This window comes from Esox lucius, chromosome 4 (assembly GCF_011004845.1).
Source record: "Esox lucius isolate fEsoLuc1 chromosome 4, fEsoLuc1.pri, whole genome shotgun sequence".
Lineage (NCBI taxonomy): Eukaryota > Metazoa > Chordata > Actinopteri > Esociformes > Esocidae > Esox > Esox lucius.
Genome location: NC_047572.1, coordinates 23,642,428 through 23,663,844, shown reverse-complemented (window position 1 = coordinate 23,663,844; position 21,417 = coordinate 23,642,428). Strand labels below are relative to the sequence as shown.

The 21,417-nt window shown below is 40.8% G+C and overlaps 2 protein-coding genes across 26 annotated transcripts in view; both read left to right on the top strand.

Moving 5' to 3' along the window:
• Positions 1–21,417, top strand: part of LOC106024272 (protocadherin gamma-A3) — a 214,024-nt gene that overhangs the window by 107,535 nt on the left and 85,072 nt on the right. For 2 of the 25 annotated variants that reach the window (XM_034291826.1, XM_034291822.1), the window contains exon 1: positions 10,770–13,223. The exons of 21 other annotated variants lie outside the window; for them this stretch is intronic. In XM_034291826.1, the coding sequence (XP_034147717.1) occupies positions 10,785–13,223 (2,439 nt within the window). In that variant the 5' untranslated portion in view covers positions 10,770–10,784. Of the gene's footprint in view, positions 1–6,724; positions 9,787–10,769; positions 13,224–21,417 lie in introns of those variants that run through there. 2 more of the 25 variants (XM_034291840.1, XM_020045890.3) reach the window with 2 other exon arrangements.
• On the top strand, positions 2,961–4,366 carry LOC117594404 (protocadherin gamma-A2-like). The gene has a single exon (XM_034291858.1). The coding sequence runs from the start codon at positions 3,131–3,133 to the stop codon at positions 4,274–4,276; it is 1,146 nt and encodes a 381-aa protein (XP_034147749.1). The 5' UTR covers positions 2,961–3,130; the 3' UTR covers positions 4,277–4,366.

Genomic DNA, 21,417 nt, shown 5'->3' with positions numbered 1-21,417 from the left:
GTTCAAGCTAGAGATCAGGGAGGTCTAGCAGATTCATGTAAAGTTATTATTGAGGTGACTGATACAAATGATAACGTTCCAGCTATTAATATTATGTCTAAATCAAATGTCATATCCGAAGATGCCAAACCCGCTACAGTCGTAACAATGATTAATATTCAAGATCCAGATTCCGGTGAAAATGGCAGGGTCCAGTGCACAATTAATGAAAACATTCCCTTTTCCATGAAGCCTACGTCACATACTTTTTTTAGCTTAGTAACTGATAGTGAATTGGACCGAGAGAGAGACTCTGAGTATAACATTACTGTTACCTGCACTGATGAGGGAGTGCCCTCGCTTTCCAGAAGCGTCACTCTCAACTTACATATATCAGATGTGAATGACAACGCCCCTGTCTTTGAGAGAAGCTCATATGAGGCCTACATTCTAGAAAACAACACACCAGGCCTCTCTCTATTCACAGTGAAAGCCAGAGACGCTGACTGGAACCAGAATGCCCGTGTTTCTTATATCCTGGAGGACTCCTCGATTAACGGAGTTCCGGTCTCCTCATATGTGTCAGTTAGTGCTGATAATGGAGTCATTCAGGCAGTTCGCTCTTTTGACTACGAGCAGATCAAGGATTTTCAGTTCCGCGTAAAAGCACAGGATGGAGGCTCCCCTCCTCTCAGTAGCAATGTGAATGTGAAAATAATGATCCAGGACCAGAACGACAACGCACCTCAGGTTCTGTATCCAGTTCAGACTAGCCTCTCTCTGGTGGCTGAAATGGTGCCTCGTTCAGCAGATGTGGGCTATCTTGTCACTAAAGTGGTGGCTGTTGATGTGGACTCTGGCCAGAACGCCTGGCTCTCGTATAAACTTCAGAAACCGACAGACAGGGCGTTGTTTGAAGTGGGCTTACAGAATGGAGAAATAAGAACTATACGTCAAGTCACTGATAAAGATGCTGTGAAACAAAGGCTCACTGTTGTAGTGGAGGACAACGGGCAGCCCTCTCGTTCAGCTACAGTCAATGTTAACGTGGCGGTGGCGGACAGTTTCCCTGAAGTGCTCTCGGAGTTCACTGACTTTACGCACGAGAAGGAGTACAATGACAACCTGACATTTTACTTAGTCTTGGCTTTGGCTGTAGTCTCGTTTTCTGTTTCATCACGTGTTTAGTTGTTATTATATCAGTGAAAATATACAGATGGAGACAGTCCCGCATTCTCTATCATTCCAATCTCCCGGTTATTCCGTATTATCCACCGCGTTACGCAGACACTTTGGGGACAGGAACTCTACAGCGTGTGTACAATTACGAGGTGTGCAGGACGACCGACTCCAGAAAGAGTGACTGTAAGTTCTCCAGACCCGGTAGTCAGAACGTACTGATAATGGACCCCAGTTCTACAGGGACGATGCTGCGGATGCAGAGTGAAAAGAACATCCTGGATGGACCAGACTCACCAATAGAGGTCTGTTATATTTTTGTAATATTTCCTCGATGACATATTTTTCATGTATTTCTTTCAGGGCAGTTACATTACCTGTTCGTCCTGCTCATTCCGTTTTTTCTTCGTTACATTTGTCCACATTACTTTTAATTACGTATACATATGTAGATGGCAGATTCCCTTGTGATTCAACCATTACCAGAGCTGACAACACTGTCCTTCCACCGCACTATGAACCGCAGCGTATTGTAGAATATGTTTGTACTATGTATCTACAGTATAGGATCAGGGGGTCGGATAGACCCTCAATGAAATGAGAGGGATACTATTCTTTCTCCTCTGAGTTTATAAAGTTTGCTCGTAGCCAACAGTGTTGTTAACACGTTTATTTTCTGTAATATCCTTTACAATGGAAACATGCTATGAAAAAAATAGTATTTCATCCTCATTTCAGCAGGGAAGGTTGTATGTCAACATTTCGATAGAACGTGAAGCCAAACTGTACGTTTGATTCTAAATGGTAGACAATAAATACAGTATTTGACTTCATTGGCGGATTTTCGTAATATTGTCGTCATGAGGTTGATTGACCTATTTTATTTATTTGATCTAATGACCTGAACAATTATCATTCTTAGCAATGAGCCTAAATATATATTAATTCGTGTGATTTTCAACAAAAACACTTCTAATATTCCCTATAGTTATTTTATTATTGTACTTGTCCCCGGTATTCAATACAACATAATATAAGGTGCGCCATTAACATGTTAACTTATTTAATTTACTTAAACGACATTAAGTATAATACATCTGGCTAAATAACAATAGGGAAAATTAGTAAAAATGTGTTACATCAATGTGAATACATTGTTATTTCTGTTACATTTTTGTTTGACACCTGCGGATTATATAAAACACTTTTGTAACAAATACTTAACTAGTCTTCTGACTGGATACTTTTTTATTCTCATTTGAGTAGTTTCTTAAGAGGGTTTCTTTTTCACGAGTAAATTACAATCAGAAGGACTGTTCTTTTATTCAAGTAAAGCGATTTAGTACTAAACCCATCCTATACCTTAATGCATGGTGCACTTTCTTTGGAGAAATCATGTTTCAGAAATGCTTTTCAATGTTTTTTCAGACATATGGCATTTTCAGAACGATATTCATGGCCAGCGGTGGTTGGCAATGAGTCTGTATTTCAGTTTGTACCTTGTAAATTCCCATAGTAGTAGTTTCATTTAATGGATATTTATTTTGGTATTGTTTCTTGTCACTCTGATACATTCAGTTTTTTTGGTAAAATAGCATAATAGTGCCGCATTGGTTTTTCCATGGATACATAAACCCTCCGATTTTTTTTTTTGTACATTTATTTTTCTGTACTTCGGTGGATTGAACTCAGAGGGACGCTGTTGGTCAGTGCTTTAGTTTTCGAGTAAACTGGCCCCAGTACCTCCCACATTACATCGATATATTACAAAGAGTAAAAGCCGCACGCGGAGAGCAGTCGGTGTTTGATAACCGAAAGCACGGAGACAAGAGGTGTGATTCCTTTGTTACAGACATACGGATTATTGCTACAAATTTGGAACAGAGTGTTCGTTTCCAGAATTCGATATAACGGAGTACGTCACAATTCATGAGGGATTATATGATTTTTGTCGTTCCGTGGTGAAGGTAAAATGTCGGACAGAAAAATTATATGGCAAGTACTATTGTTTATGTCGGTCCTTTCTTATGTTCCAATACAAGGGCAGGTTATTTACTCAATTACCGAGGAATTGGAGATGGGCTCTTTAGTTGGTAACATACTACAAGATTTGGGTTTGAATATGAAAAGACTGAAATCGGGTAAAGCTCGTATTTATACTGGAGACAACGCAGAATATATCGAGCTGAATAAAGAAAGGGGAGTTCTCTTTATCAAAAAGAGAATAGACCGTGAAACGCTTTGCGGCCAGACTACGCCTTGCGCACTGCATTTTCGCCTGATTCTAGAGGATCCGATGGAATTATACAGCATAACTGTTGAGGTAACAGATATAAACGATAATGCTCCGGTGTTCAAAAAGAGTGAAATGAAATTCAGAATTAGTGAGTCTGCTGTTACTGGAGCCAAATTCGTGTTAGAGAGTGCGATGGATCTTGATGTGGGTGTTAATGGCCTCCAAGGATATTCTTTGAAACCGACTGATAATTTTATATTAAAAATACAAAACCAACCTGATGGTGGAAAGACAGTAGAAATGGTTTTACAGAAACCGTTAGATCGAGAGAAAAATGACCATGTATCCTTAGTATTAACCGCAATAGATGGAGGTGAGCCTCAAATGTCTGGAACTGTCCAGATTGAAATAACAGTACTTGACGCGAATGATAATGCACCTATTTTTACTCAGGATGTTTATAAAGCTACAATAAGAGAGAACTCCGCTAAAGGCACCGTTGTTATATCGGTCAGTGCCTCAGATGCTGATCTAAGTTCTTATGGCAAAGTAACCTATTCCATTTCCAATTCACTCGATGATGTCTCTGAATTGTTTGAAATTAATGGGGATAAGGGTGAGGTAAAAGTAATAGAGAATATTGATTATGAAAAGGCACGACAATATCAAATACACGTACAGGCCAGTGATGATGGGGGGCTTACAGACTCCTGTAAAATAATGGTCGAAGTCATTGATACAAATGACAATGTACCATCTATTGATGTTTTGTCGAAGTCTGCTGTCATATCTGAGGACATTAAACCTGGTACTGTTGTGACTATGATGAATATTCAAGACCCAGACTTCTGGGGAAAACGGTCAAGTTCAGTGCTCAATTAACGAAAACATTCCGTTTGTAATGAAATCCACATTGAATCATTTATTTACGGTAGTAACTGATAATGAGTTGGACCGAGAGAGAGTCTCTGAGTATAACATCAGTGTGACGTGCTCTGATGAGGGAGTGCCCTCGCTCTCCAGCAGCGTAACTCTCACTTTACAGATATCAGATGTGAACGACAACGCGCCTGTCTTTGAGAGAAGCTCATATGAGGCCTACATTCTAGAAAACAACAGCCCAGGTCTCTCTATATTCACAGTAAAAGCCAGAGATGCTGACTGGAAACAGAATGCCCGTGTTTCTTACATACTGGAAGACTCCTCGATTAACGGAGTTCCGGTCTCCTCATATGTGTCCGTTAGTGCTGATAGTGGAGTCATCCATGCAGTGCGCTCTTTTGACTACGAGCAGATCAAGGATTTCCTTTTCCGTGTAAAAGCGCAGGATGGAGGTTCCCCTCCACTCAGTAGCAATGTGACTGTGAAAATAATGATCCAGGACCAGAACGACAATGTTCCACAGGTTTTGTATCCAGTTCAGACTAGCAGCTCTCTGGTGGCTGAAATGGTGCCTCGTTCAGCTGATGTTGGCTACCTTGTCACTAAAGTGGTGGCTGTTGATGTGGACTCTGGACAGAACGCCTGGCTCTCGTATAAACTGCAAAAATCGACAGACAGGGCGTTGTTTGAGGTTGGCTTACAAAATGGAGAAATAAGAACTATACGTCAAGTCACTGATAAAGATGCTGTGAAACAAAGGCTCACTGTTGTAGTGGAGGACAACGGACAGCCCTCTCGTTCAGCTACAGTCAATGTTAACGTGGCGGTGGCGGACAGTTTCCCTGAAGTGCTCTCGGAGTTCACTGACTTTACGCACGAGAAGGAGTACAATGACAACCTGACCCTTTACTTAGTCTTGGCTTTGGCTGTAGTCTCATTTCTGTTCATCACTTGTTTGGTAGTTATTATATCCGTTAAAATATACAGATGGAGACAGTCCCGCATCCTCTATCATTCCAATCTCCCGGTTATTCCGTATTATCCACCGCGTTACGCAGACACTTTGGGGACAGGAACTCTACAGCACGTGTACAATTACGAGGTGTGCAGGACGACCGACTCCAGAAAGAGTGACTGTAAGTTCTCCAGACCCGGTAGTCAGAACGTACTGATAATGGACCCCAGTTCTACAGGGACGATGCAGCGGATACAGAGTGGAAAGAACATCCTTGATGAACCAGACTCGCCAATAGAGGTCTGTTATTTTTGAGTAATTTTATTACCCTTGAAAATATATTTTTCATGTTATTCTTTGTGGGCAGTAATGTCTTACAGTAACACTTAATATTTACTAAAGCCTTTTTTTTTAACTCATACTTCTCTTGTATCTATCTGTGGGTTGTACATGTACATCTTGCTCACATATTTTCGGGAAGTGACGTACTGGTTTACTTCGTTACATTTGACCAAATTACTAAATGTTTAACCATTGTGTATATACAGTATAGTTAAATTACATATACATATGTAGATAGCAGATTCCATTGTACGAACCCTTTTTTGCCACGTCATCCATACCAGATCTGACAATTGGCCTGTCAAAGCAATGTTAACTGCCGCAAATTGAAAAACATTTTTGGCCTAGTTGTTTAAAGGGTCAAGGGGAGTTTGATTCTTGTTTAAAAGAAGCGCCTCTAAAGGTTAGTGAAGGAGATCGAATATATCTGAAAGGAGAGATTATTTTTGTCCTCTGAATTAAAAGAAGTTTGCTTATAGGCAACCATGTTGTCAATAAATTATGTTGATGTAACTTCCATTACTTTGCAAAATACTGCCTTTTTACAACATGTACGAAAGTCTATTTGACACACCCTTAAGCCAGGCCCAGTCGTTGGGTAATTGACCCATGTCAGCTGGGTCGTTTAACAGGGATACCTGATTGGAAATATGAAAACCGTTTAGTTAAACACAATTTGAAACCAGAAATGTAAGTTTGATTTTAGGGGAGAATAAATGGAACAGTAATTGACTTAAGGTTTTGACTTAATAATCCTTTTTTCAGTATGTATTATTACCTTTTTTTAATATAGTTCTTCTAATCACTGGAACAATTCTCATTGTTAGCAGTGGGATTAAATACAGATTAACTTGTGTTCTTGTCAGCAAGAAAACGTCGGCATTCCCCATATTTATTTTATTATTCAAATATTTCCCAATGTGCAATTGTATTATTTCAAAACAATATATAATGTGCGCGGTCAACCAGTGTAGGTAATTTAAACAAAATAATACATCTGGCAATGATTTAAAAAATGGACATTCCAATGGCAATACGTGGTTTGCTGCTTGAGTCAAGTTGTTAAGTATAGTTCTTTGACTGGTTAATATTTTACTATTATGAGTAATTGTAAGAGGGCTTTATATTCATACGAGTAAATTACTATCTAAATAAGATTACTTTGATTTCAGTAGAGATTTTCAATACTCTGCCCACAGTATCTTGTGTTGTCATGCATTTTACAATGTTTCGGGGAAATCAGATCTGTAAGAAATGGTTTTCAATCCAATGATATGTTGCCTTTTCAGCACCATAGATGCATGGATAGCGGTGCTTTTGAATAATCCTGTATTTCAATGGGTATGTTGGAATCTCTCATTTGTTGCAGTTACACGCAATGTGTATTTCGTTTGACATTGTTATTCCTCGTCACTAATAAATTGCATTTATGTGTTGATGATAATAATGTAGAGTATGTTCCAATGTCTGGGATGGAGACTAAAACCATCCCAAATATGTTTTCATTTAATGTATTTTCTGTAGTACAGTGGAATGAACTCAGAGGGACGCTGTTGGTCAGTGTGTTGCAGATTAGCTGCAGTACCTCCCCCATGATCTCGATATATTACAAAGAGAAAGAGCCACACGCAGAGCGCACAGTCCTGGTTACAGAGAACACTTCGCACGGCAATGTGTGATTCTTTTGTTAAGGAGATACGGATTGTTACATACTTGGCGCAAATTTGAATTCCTTTCCCGAATTCGTTCTAACGGAATATTGGACATTTTATTACGGAGTATGTATTGATTGTTGTTTCATGGTCAAGGAAAAATGTCGACCAGAACAATGACAGAGCAAGTACTGTTGTTTATCTCGGCCCTCTCTCTCAGTTCAGTGCTCGGGCAGGTCAGTTACTCCATTCCGGAGGAAATGGTCAAAGGCTCTATAGTCGGTAATATACTTCAGGATTTGGGTTTGGATCTCAAAAGACTGAAATCAGGTAAAGCAAGTATTTTTACTGGAGACAGTGGAGAATACATCGAGCTGAGTAAAGAAAGGGGAGTTCTCCTTATCAAAGAGAGAATAGATCGTGAAGAGCTCTGCGGACAGACCACACCATGTGCCCTCCACTTTCAGCTTATTCTAGAGGATCCGATGGAATTTTACAGCATAACCGTTGAGGTAACAGATATAAACGATAATGCTCCAGTGTTCAAAAAGAGTGAAATGAAATTTAGAATTAGTGAGTCTGCTGTTACTGGAGCCAAATTCGTGTTAGAGAGGGCGATGGATCTTGATGTGGGTGTTAATGGCCTCCAACGATATAATTTGAAACCGACAGATAATTTTATAATAAATGTACAAAACCAACCTGATGGTGGAAAGACAGTAGAAATGGTTTTACAAAAACCTTTAGATCGAGAGAAAAATGATCATTTGTCCTTAGTTTTAACCGCAATAGACGGAGGCGAGCCTCAAATGTCTGGAACTGTCCAGATTGAAATAACAGTACTTGACGCGAATGATAATGCACCTATTTTTACACAGGATGTTTATAAAGCTACAATAAGAGAGAACTCCGCTAAAGGCGCCGTTGTTATATCGGTGAGTGCCTCAGATTCTGACCAAGGTGCTTATGGAAAGGTAACCTATTCCATTTCCAATTCACTCGATGATGTCTCCGAATTGTTTGAAATCAATGGGGATAAGGGTGAGGTGAAAGTGATAGGAAATATTGATTATGAAAAGGCCCGACAATATCAAATACACGTACAGGCCAGTGATGATGGGGGGCTTACAAACTCGTGTAAAGTAATGGTCGAAGTCATTGATACAAATGACAATGTACCATCTATTAATGTAATGTCGAAGTCTGCTGTCATATCTGAGGACATTAAACCTGGTACTGTTGTGACTATGATGAATATTCAAGACCCAGATTCTGGGGAAAACGGTAAAGTTCAGTGCTCAATTGACGAAAACATTCCTTTTGTAATGAAATCCTCATCAAATAATTTCTTTACGGTTGTAACTGATAGTGAGTTGGACCGAGAGAGAGTCTCTGAGTATAACATAAATGTGACGTGCTCTGATGAGGGAGTGCCATCGCTCTCAAGCAGCGTAACTCTCACCTTACAGGTATCCGATGTGAATGATAACGCGCCTGTCTTTGAGAGAAGCTCATATGAGGCCTACATTCTAGAAAACAACAGCCCAGGTCTCTCTATATTCACAGTAAAAGCCAGAGATGCTGACTGGAAACAGAATGCCCGTGTTTCTTACATACTGGATGACTCCACGATTAACGGAGTTCCGGTCTCCTCATATGTGTCTGTTAGTGCTGATAATGGAGTCATTCAGGCAGTGCGCTCTTTTGACTACGAGCAGATCAAGGAGTTTCAGTTCCGCGTAAAAGCGCAGGATGGAGGCTCCCCTCCACTCAGTAGCAATGTGACTGTGAAAATAATGATCCAGGACCAGAACGACAACGCACCTCAGGTTTTGTATCCAGTCCAGACTAGCAGCTCTCTGGTGGCTGAAATGGTGCCTCGTTCAGCTGATGTGGGCTATCTTGTCACTAAAGTGGTGGCTGTTGATGTGGACTCTGGACAGAATGCCTGGCTCTCGTACAAAATGCAGAAAACGACAGACAGGGCGTTGTTTGAAGTGGGCTTACAGAATGGAGAAATAAGAACTATACGTCAAGTCACTGATAAAGATGTTGTGAAACAAAGGCTCACTGTTGTAGTGGAGGACAACGGGCAACCCTCTCGTTCAGCTACAGTCAATGTTAACGTGGCGGTGGCGGACAGTTTCCCTGAAGTGCTCTCGGAGTTCACTGACTTTACGCACGAGAAGGAGTACAATGACAACCTGACTTTTTACTTAGTCTTGGCTTTGGCTGTAGTCTCGTTTCTTTTCATCACTTGTTTAGTTGTTATAATATCAGTGAAAATATACAGATGGAGACAGTCCCGCATCCTCTATCATTCCAATCTCCCGGTCATTCCGTATTATCCACCGCGTTACGCAGACACTTTGGGGACAGGAACTCTACAGCACGCGTACAATTACGAGGTGTGCAGGACGACTGACTCCAGAAAGAGTGACTGTAAGTTCTCCAGACCCGGTAGTCAGAACGTACTGATAATGGACCCCAGTACTACAGGGACGATGCAGCGGATGCAAAGTGGAAAGAACATCCTGGATGAACCAGACTCACCAATAGAGGTAAATTAGTTTTTATTGTGTTAGAGTTAATCTCAGCAATATGTCTTATTCATGAGATATGGGGGTGGTGGTGAGGCGGGGGTAGTTTCTCTATGCTTTTTAAGGTAATGTGGAAGTATTTCAAACTGAGCAGAAATCCTAAGCACCAATATGGTATGGCTGTATCAATGCAAAACCCTTTCAGCACCACGATATATGGACAGCGCCACTTTTAGTGAGAAACCATAGACATGGATAAAGGTCTCCCTCTGTGTTCCTGCCTTGAAAGTGTTTGTTCCAGTATGGAAAACGCATTTGAGGCTACTTTGTTGTTTAGAGTATTTACTTACTCTATGACGGATGGGATAATCCCTCATAGGGATAACCTGGTTGGAGGATCAGATAGTGACGGACGACTTGCCCTATTGACTACTTCAAAATGGTGGATGCCTTCAATGGCGATGTCCATGTTACAACAACTGCGTTCTGAAATTACAACTGGCGATTCAGAGTAACTTATAAAACGTCACAGTGACGATTGTGGTCTAGTCTTTGACGTCACGCCATGCAGTCTTCTAACTGGAACATGCGGTTTTATACAGTTTATGATGTTGACTGACATTTCATGTCATTCACTAAATTTTTTTCAGACTTACTCTTTTTTCATTTGTGACACTTTAGAAAGAAATTCTTGTTGGAAAGTGCAGGAAAATATCTGGGATTCATGTTTTGGACTGTGAGGGACGCTGTTGATCAGTGAACATTTTTTGTCCAGTGTTGTCAGTCAGTGAAGTCCCCTCCCTTTTCACCGGGCTCTGCAAGATGAAAGGGAGGGAGTGCTGAGGACGGACACGAGAGATACACACTTGTTTGTATAGCGTATACACTGGAAAAGGGAAATTACAGTAGCCTGGATGGGAATATAGCCTATATCGACTGTAAGACTACTCCTTCATTTGCTCCCCTTTTCCGAATATATAAAATCAGGAACAATTCTTTGTGATTCACGTTTTTTGACCATGGCACTGGAGGGACTTGTTCAACCCAAATCTATAAGATGGTGTTTATGTTATGGATTTCGTTGGCTTGTGCTTTTATTCTTTTTGTATTTTAGTCACAGTGTTAGTGGCCAAATCCGGTATTCCATCCCTGAGGAGTTGAAGAAAGGCTCTCTTATCGGTAACGTAGCTCAAGACCTGGGCTTGGATTTAAAACGGCTCCGAGCAGGCGGAGCCCGTATCGTGACTGGGGAAAGCGTTCAGTACACAGAGCTGAAGACAGACAAAGGGATTCTAGTCGTGAGTGAGAGAATTGATCGCGAGCAGCTTTGTGGCGACGTAACACCGTGTAGCTTCAGCTTCGAAATTATTCTAGAAAATCCGATGGAGCTGCATCACATAACAATAGAAATAGTGGATGTAAATGATCATCCTCCAATATTTAAAAAAAACGATGTTCTATTGGAAATAAGCGAGTCAGCTATCCTCGGTGCACGCTTTGTCCTAGAAAATGCAGAAGATCCCGACGTAGGTGTTAACGGTCTACAAAATTATGTTTTAACCCCAAATGATCATTTTTCCCTCAAGCAACATGCAAATCCGGACGGTAGTAAATATGCTGAAATCATTTTACGGAAACCTTTAGATCGAGAAGAGAATCCTCGTATCTGGCTAAAACTAATCGCTGTAGATGGCGGAAATCCGCAGAGATCTGGAACAGTTAATATAGAGATCACTGTCTTAGATGTTAATGACAACGCGCCTGTGTTTAACCAGTCAGTATACAGGGCGACTGTGATGGAAAACGCACCGAAAGGCACCTATATCACAACGGTAAACGCAACGGATGCGGACAGTGGTTCTAATAGTCATATTACGTATTCTCTATCCAACCTAAAAGCCAATGTAGCAGATATATTGACCATAAATGAGAACACTGGGATACTGTCTGTATCAGGCGAGATAGATTATGAAAAAGACAAAAAATATGAATTAAGGATCGAAGCTAAAGACCAGGGAGGTTTAACGGACTCCACTAAAGTTATTGTTGAGGTAACTGACGTAAACGACAATGCACCTTTCATAAGTGTTATGTCCTTCACGAGTCCCATTTCAGAAGGCTCTCTTCCTGGTACAAGCATCGGTATTATCAACATAAAAGATGTTGATTCGGGTGAACACGGACAGGTAAGCTGCATAGTAGATCAAAATATTCCTTTTAAAATTAAGTCCAATTTAAGAAATTACTACACCATAGTAACAGACGCTGTTTTAGACCGCGAGAGCGTGTCAGAATATAACATCACTGTAGTCGCCACTGACGCAGGGTCGCCTCCTCTCTCAAGTAAGAAAACATTTCAATTGAAGGTGTCTGACATCAACGACAATGCCCCAGTGTTTACACAGAGCATGTACAATTCGTATATTACAGAGAATCTTTTTCCGAGCGTGTCTATTCTTAGTCTCCGAGCTGAAGATGCAGACTCTAATCAAAATGCCCGTATTTCCTATATTCTAGAGAATAGAGACGTAGGCGGAACTCCTATGTCTGCGTATGTTTCCGTAAACGCCGATAGTGGTCTTGTACAAGCGGTGCAATCGTTTGATTATGAGCAGATCAAACAGCTGCAATTCGTTGTTAAAGCACAAGACGGTGGCTCTCCTCCACTCAGTAGCAATGTGACTGTTAACATATTTATCCAAGATCAGAATGATAACGCACCTCAGGTTCTATACCCAGTTCAGACTAGCAGCTCTCTGGTGGCTGAAATGGTGCCTCGTTCAGCAGATGTGGGCTATCTTGTCACTAAAGTGGTGGCTGTTGATGTGGACTCTGGACAGAATGCGTGGCTCTCGTATAAACTGCAGAAAACGACAGACAGGGCGTTGTTTGAAGTGGGCTTACAAAATGGAGAAATAAGAACTATACGTCAAGTCACTGATAAAGATGCTGTGAAACAAAGGCTCACTGTTGTAGTGGAGGACAACGGACAGCCCTCTCGTTCAGCTACAGTCAATGTTAACGTGGCGGTGGCGGACAGTTTCCCTGAAGTGCTCTCAGAATTCACTGACTTTACGCACAAGAAGGAGTACAATGACAACCTGACTTTCTACTTAGTCTTGGCTTTGGCTGTAGTCTCGTTTCTTTTCATCACTTGTTTAGTTGTTATTATATCAGTGAAAATATACAGATGGAGACAGTCCCGCATCCTCTATCATTCCAATCTCCCGGTCATTCCGTATTATCCACCGCGTTACGCAGACACTTTGGGGACAGGAACTCTACAACACGTGTACAATTACGAGGTGTGCAGGACGACCGACTCCAGAAAGAGTGACTGTAAGTTCTCCAGACCCGGTAGTCAGAACGTTGTTATTATGGACCCCAGTTCTACAGGGACGATGCAGCGGATGCAGAGTGGAAAGACCATCCTGGATGAACCAGACTCACCAATAGAGGTCTGTCTGTTTTTGTCGTTGTATTTTCCATACAAAAATACACCTCTTAATTTATAGCATAATAACTGTTTGATAATGGATCAATATACACTCACCTAAAGGATTATTCGGAACACCTGTTCAATTTCTCATTAATGCAATTATCTAATCAACCAATCACATGAAGAATGTTGCCTGGTCTGATGAGTCTCGATTTCTGTTGAGACATTCAGATGGTAGAGTCAGAATTTGGCATAAACAGAATGAGAACACCTTGTTACCACTGTGCAGGCTGGTGATGGTGGTGTAATGGTGTGGGGGATGTTTTCTTGGCCCCTTCGTGCCAATTGGGCATCGTTTAAATGCCACAGCCTACCTGAGCATTGTTTCTGACCATGTCCATCCCTTTATGACCACCATGTACCCATCCTCTGATGGCTACTTCCAGCAGGATAATGCACCATGTCACAAAGCTCGAATCATTTCAAATTGGTTTCTTGAACACGACAATGAGTTCACTGTACTGAAATGGCCCCCACAGTCACCAGATCTCAACCCAATAGAACATCTTTGGCATGTGGTGGAACAGGAGCTTCGTGCCCTGGATGTGCATCCCACAAATCTCCATCAACTGCAAGATGCTATCCTATCAATATGGGCCAACATTTCTAAAGAATGCTTTCAGCACCTTGTTGAATCAATGCCACGTAGAATTAAGGCAGTTCTGAAGGGGGTCAAACACAGTATTAGTATGGTGTTCCTAATACATTTTTTAGGTGAGTGTACATTCCCTTTCTGTACTTTGTGCCTTTGACAGTGATCTCATTTGAAACAATGGTGTTGTCAGATTTGAAGTAAATTCAGCTACTGAATTCTCAATCTTCTTGTTGTAATCATTGCCCTAAAAGTCAGTTCCCTTTTCTACTTGATTGGGAAGCGGAAATAAACTGCCAGGACTTAAAAAGGCTTGAAACAACTGGTGTCTTTCTGCTAGATTCCCACAAAGATTCTTAAAGTTGTGCAAATTTTGTGCACTTTGCTTGAAGTATGCTTACTATCAAACCTCAAAGTCAATAGACGAATAAGAGGGCCAAACTTAACAATAAGCTCAGGGTACTGGCAAACATAATGGTGCTTCGGGTTGAGAGGTTTTTCAGGAAAAGTAGCAGTTCTGATATGGATGTATTCCTCAATAAGGACTTGAAGATATGCCACTTAGTCAGCAGTAATGGCTGGAGCACATACATATCCAAAAATGTGTCTTAGGAGAAAAATTAACTGCCATACACCACTATCTGGAGCATTCTTTATTCAATCTCCTACTAAGAGAGGGAGTACTCTCAGCATGACCAAGGCAAGGAGGATATCCAGGCTGGCAAACCTGGAAGTATTTAAGCTCATTAAACAGAGAATCAAATTTGACACCGAAAGCACTGTCTTTGTCATTACCTTGTATGTACTGTACAGTAGGGAGAACAAGTCTTTGATACACTGCCGATTTTGCAGGTTTTCCCACTTACAAAGCATGTAGAAGTCTGTTATTTTTATCATCGGTAGTCTTCAACTGTGAGTGACAGAATCTAAAACAAAAATCCAGAAAATCACATTGTATGATTTTTAAGTAATTAATTTGCATTTTATTGCATGACATAAGTATTTGATACATCAGAAAAGCAGAACTTAATATTTGGTACAGAAACCTTTGTTTGCAATTACAGAGATTATACGTTTCCTGTAGTTCTTGACCAGGTTTGCACACACTGCAGCAGGGATTTTGGCCCACTACTCCATACAGACCTTCTCCAGATCCTTCAGGTTTCAGGGCTGTCGCTGGGCAATACGGACTTTCAGCTCCCTCCAAAGATTTTCTATTGGGTTCAGGTCCGGAGACTGGCTAGGCCACTCCTTAGTTGCCTTGGCTGTGTGTTTCGGGTTGTTGTCATACTGGAAGACCCAGCCACGACCCATCTTCAATGCTCTTACTGAGGGAAGGAGGTTGTTGGCCAAGATCTCGCGATGCATGGCCCCATCCATCCTCCCCCCAATACGGTGCAGTCGTCCTGTCCCCTTTGCAGAAAAGCATCCCCAAAGAATGATGTTTCCACCTCCATGCTTCCCGGTTGGGATGGTGTTCTTGGGGTTGTACTCATCCTTCTTCTTCCTCCAAACACGGCGAGTGGAATTTAGACCAAAAAGCTCTATTCTTTGTCTCATCAGACCAAATGACCTTCTCCCATTCCTCCTCTGGATCATCCAGATGGTCACTGGCAAACTTCAGACAGGCCTGTACATGCGCTGGATTGAGCAGGGGGACTGCAGGATTTTAATCCATGACAGTGTAGTGTGTTACTAATGGTTTTCTTTGAGACTGTGGTCCCAGCTCTCTTCAGGTCATTGACCAGGTCCTGCCGTGTAGTTCTGGGCTGATCCCTCACCTTCCTCATGATCATTGATGCCCCACGAGGTGAGATCTTGCATGGAGCCCCAGACCGAGGTAGATTGACCGTAATCTTGAACTTCTTCCATTTTCTAACAGTTGTTGCCTTCTCACCAAGCTGCTTGCCTATTGTCCTGTAGCCCATCCCAGCCTTGGTCAGGTCTACATTTTTATCCCTGATGTCCTTACACAGCTCTCTGGTCTTGTCCATTGTGAAGAGGTTGGAGTCTGTTTGATTGAGTGTGTGGACAGGTGTCTTTTATACAGGTAACAAGTTCAAACAGGTGCAATTAATACTGGTAATGAGTGGAGAACAGGAGGGCTTCTTAAAGAAAACAGGTCAGTGAGAGGCGGAATTCTTACTGGATGGTAGGTGATCAAATACTTATGTCATGCAATAAAATGCAAATTAATTATAAGAAAATCATACAATGTGATTTTCTGGAGAAATAAAATGTGATTCCGTGTCTCACAGTTTAAGTGTACCTATGATAAAAATTACAGACCTCTACATTCTTTGTAAGTAGGAAAACCTGCAAAATCGGCAGTGTATCAAATACTTGTTCTCCCCACTGTACATGTTCTTTATAGGACTGGGCAGTTCTTGTTGAACCAGCATAGAGTGGATTAGACTCAAATGTTGCTCTATCAATGTCACAATATTGACAGAAATATGTACTCCGACTGAAATTCTTCACAAAACCCCCAATACTGTGAGATCCCAGGTTGTCTCCAACTATTGCACACAAAGCAACTCTCAACACACGACCATCTGCTAAAACAATACCCCATATCCTCTAGCTCCTTAAGATCTTTTATCAGTTGGTTCAGAACTAACTCCTGTCCAAAATGCTTAAGTTCTTCTCTGCTCTCTGCATAGAAGAATTGCATGTGATCAATATTTAACCTGTTATAACGTAAAATGTCACCAAGGGTCAGATAGAAAGCAAGCACCTTGTGTTTCTTTTTCCCTGATCCTAAAGGATTTACAACCTCAAATCCCTCTTGATACAGTATTAAAGCTAAAGTTAATGTTTCTTTTTTAAATAAAGCATTTACTGCAATATTTTGTCCATCCCAAATATCTCTAAAGACATCCTTATTAGAGATGTGAGCATGCACTTTCTCATACTGTGTCTTGAATGTCTCTGACTCAAAAAGGGCAACAAGTGTTTTTTTTATAGAAACATACTGGGCAAAGCACTCTTTTCCAGATGTATTAGTGCCTAAATACAAGGGCACAGGTTCAACATAATTGAATGTGTTTTTATAGACAGTTCTTTGACATTGATCTGTTCTAAAAGAACGATTACAGGCCTTGAGAAGATCCTCCTTTTGGAGCTCTTCAATTACCTTATTCATATCATTCTCAGTAATGCCCAGAACACCAAACCGCTCTTTGATCTTTGAAAGAAGATGTGATTGGCGAATGTCATGATTATCTTGAAATTCTTCAAGAATAGACTGAATGACAGAGGCAGGTAACAGGAACTTTGCTTGAAGCTTAAAATAAAACAGTGTTAGATTTCTTTAAAAAGAGAAGTCCATCACCATTGTCCATGGGGACTCCTTGCTCTATCTCCTCAGTGTTTGAGAAGTCCATCACCATTGTCCATGGGGACTCCTTGCTCTATCTCCTCAGTGTTTGAGAAGTCCATCACCATTGTCCATGGGGACTCCTTCCTCAATCTCCTCAGTGTTTGAGAAGTCCATCACCATTGTCCATGGGGACTCCTTCCTCTATCTCCTCAGTGTTTGAGAAGTCCATCACCATTGTCCATGGGGACTCCTTCCTCAATCTCCTCAGTGTTTGAGAAGTCCATCACCATTGTCCATGGGGACTCCTTCCTCTATCTCCTCAGTGTTTGAGAAGTCCATCACCATTGTCCATGGGGACTCCTTCCTCTATCTCCTCAGTGTTTGAGAAGTCCATCACCATTGTCCATGGGGACTCCTTCCTCTATCTCTTTATAAATGTTATTCTCTGTAGACACATCAGGAGTCTCAGTAACATTGTCAATTTGTGTTTCCAACACTGTCTCATATGCACGTTTGATAGAACTTCTTTTGTGTGTTCTTCATATATGAGACACAAATGTAGATTTAACAGCATATGTTTTTTCACGTCCCATAAAAGGGAAACTCATTGCTCTGCCCTCTTGCAAATGACCCTTCAAATTAGAAATAAATTCAGTCAAATGTGAACATCTGAAATTGCATATGTCAATTTGGCAAATCAAAAGTTTGTCCGTCAGTTTAAAGTGCTCACTCTTCACAGACCTTGGATATCCCTTGTGGTCTCTGTATAAGTGAGACTTAAAGCCAGTAAATTGTCGGAATGCACAGGAACAAATGGGTACGCCACATTTAAAAAAGCAATTGGGTGCATTTCGTTGAAGTTTAATGTGCTGTATAAATGATAGTAATTTGTTAGATTCATGCATACAGGACTTACACTGAAACATTTTAGCTTATTAGTTTAATTCTGGATAATTAAAACAATTACAAATCAGCTGAGTTGTAGCTACTTATTTCTTGTACCTAATTCAGAACGTTGTAAGCAGTGAATCTACAATGAGTATAGCCAGATAGTTCTGAAGACAATTGTGCTGAGGATACGATGGGTATTCTCTTCTAATTTTCCTACTGATTTAAGACGTTTAGGAGGTTCATATTACTTTTTCTTTTGTAAAACTGACTACACGCAGTTGCTTCAATGCAGAATCAAAAGCTAGCTAGCTAATGTTTGGGTCTGAAAATAATTCACCCTATCATCTCTACTTAGAACATCAAACCATTGCGTACGTATCATAGCTAGCTACAGTACTTAGCTAGCTACACTAGCTATTCATCTTTAAAAAAACATTTCAGTATTTAGCTACGGGTTATGGAACAATAAAAAAATTGGGAAAACTAGCAATAGGCAATTACTGCAGCTAAGTATACTAGTTTTAGCTGAGACACTTTACATTTTCTAACCGTTTTTCAGTGGGGATGCAAATTTCCTCTTAACTGCTTCCAAGCTACTGACAGCAGGTATGCGCTTACATCACGTAATGCCCAGACACGTTGAAGCCACAAGGTGCAAATGGCTCTAGGTAGCTAGCTGTATCTTTACAATACCTTAGGCTGTGAATCAGTAGTTTCCGTTGCCCTGACAGTCTTAGATCATTAAAGAACCTCAAACACTACATTTAATGAACCTACAGTGAACGAGTTAAATGTTCTTTGTAAGCTATTATAAACGCATACTGTAACTAGCAGGGGCGTAGCACAAGATCCTGGGCCCTATGCATAGACAGTCCTGATGGGCCCCCGCCCATTATTTTTTTATTTTATAATTATAATAATAATCAGGCCTCTGTACACATGAATCTGTAGGCCTAGATGTTTATAGGGTAATAACTATTAACTGTACTGCTTAGAGTAGCCTGATAATTTCTCTACACACATTTCAAACCTTTCCCAACATTCTCTAACCTACTTTACTCTGCCTACTCTCCAGTTCCTCATCTCATTTCCACACTGTGCTCCCCGCTGTCTTCACTCCCATCATCCTCAATCACATCTTCTCTATCATCTTTCTCTATGAAGGATACATTTGATATTAACCTCTTATCCTAATTGTAATGTTATATAATAAAATACATTAAGATATTAGTGTTACTTAACACAGTCAAAATGGCTAAACATGGTTTGTTTTAATATTGATATAAGCTCACCTTGTATCAAATCCAAAGAGGAGGCTGAGGGGTCTGTTGCTACTCCAGTCCCTGCTGTGACAGTTTCTGATACTGAGGGCCATGTGTTCAACAATGTTAACATCTGCTTCTACTGAATCTGACATAACTATAATGTTGACATGATATGTACGCACTGATTAGCTACCAAGCTACCTATGACACTGATTAGCCTATTATTGCTAATTATAGACATTATAGCCTATTAATTTAAAATGAAACATGTTTCAAATTAGGCTATTACACTCACCTAAAGGATTATTAGGAACACCTGTTCAATTTCTCATTAATGCAATTATCTAATCAACCAATCACCTGGCAGTTGCTTCAATGCATTTAGGGGTGTGGTCCTGGTCAAGACAATCTCCTGAACTCCAAACTGAATGTCAGAATGGGAAAGAAAGGTGATTTAAGCAATTTTGAGCGTGGCATGGTTGTTGGTGCCAGACGGGCCGGTCTGAGTATTTCACAATCTGCTCAGTTACTGGAATTTTCATGCACAACCATTTCTAGGGTTTACAAAGAATGGTGTGAAAAGGGAAAAACATCCAGTATGCGGCAGTCCTGTGGGCGAAAATGCCTTGTTAATGTTAGAGGTCAGAGGAGAATGGGCCGACTGATTCAAGCTGATAGAAGAGCAACTTTGACTGAAATAACCACTCGTTACCACCGAGGTATTCAGCAAAGCATTTGTGAAGCCACAACACGCACAACCTTGAAAAGGTGCAAAACCTTCCTTTTCCACTACAAATAGGAAAAAGAGGCTACAATTTGCACGAGCTCACCAAAATTGGACAGTTGAAGACTGGAAGAATGTTGCCTGGTCTGTTGAGTCTCGATTTCTGTTGAGACATTCAGATGGTAGAGTCAGAATTTGGCGTAAACAGAATGAGAACATGGATCCATCATGCCTTGTTACCGCTGTGCAGGCTGGTGGTGGTGGTGTAATGGTGTGGGGGATGTTTTCTTGGCACACTTTAGTCCCCTTAGTGCCAATTGGGCATCGTTTAAATGTCACGGCCTACCTGAGCATTGTTTCTGACCATGTCCATCCCTTTATGACCACCATGTACCCATCCTCTGATGGCTACTTCCAGCAGGATAATGCACCATGTCACAAAGCTCGAATCATTTCAAATTGGTTTCTTGAACATGACAATGAGTTCACTGTACTGAAATGGCCCCCACAGTCACCAGATCTCAACCCAATAGAGCATCTTTGGCATGTGGTGGTACGGGAGCTTCGTGCCCTGGATGTTCATCCCACAAATCTCCATCAACTGCAAGATGCTATCCTATCAATACGGGCCAACATTTCTAAAGAATGCTTTCAGCACCTTGTTGAATCAATGCCATGTAGAATTAAGGCAGTTCTGAAGGCGAAAGGGGGTCAAACACAGTATTTGTACAGTGTTCCTAATAATCCTTTAGGTGAGTGTATAATGGTGTGTTGTATGCAAACAGCATTGTTGGTGTAGTTGATTTATTTAGCCTTTACTTCAGATTACACGTATAACCAAATTATCATTTGAAAGTGTATGTTCTGCTCTTCATATGGGTTGTCTCAGTCACGTTAAGGTGGCAGTTCATTCTGTTAGTCTTTTTCAGTCCTGTCACCCTTCAAATGAGTTACAAGACTGAAAGTTACAGGACTGAGTTTTTAGCATAACATTTGGAAATACATGAAATGTAGCCACATGGCATCAATGACAATATAATAAGAACACTTAGCACATTCAAGTGGTTTACCAAAGCTATCTTTAAAAAAACTTAGTAACATCAAATAAATAATTGAGGGAAAAGGACTGAACGTTGAGATTCATATTCTCAGTCATACTTACAATATGATAATAAAATATAGAAAAAAGAGTGTGAGAACTAACTTTTGGTTTTCTCATGGCCTTCAGGAGACTCAAATGATGCTACTTCCTCTTGCTCATGTGACTTGTGGAATGTCCCATATTTTCAAAAGGGGGGGATGTGTCAGGCTAACATGACTGAGTGAAAACCTGGGTAACTGACACATTTGTTTTATTAT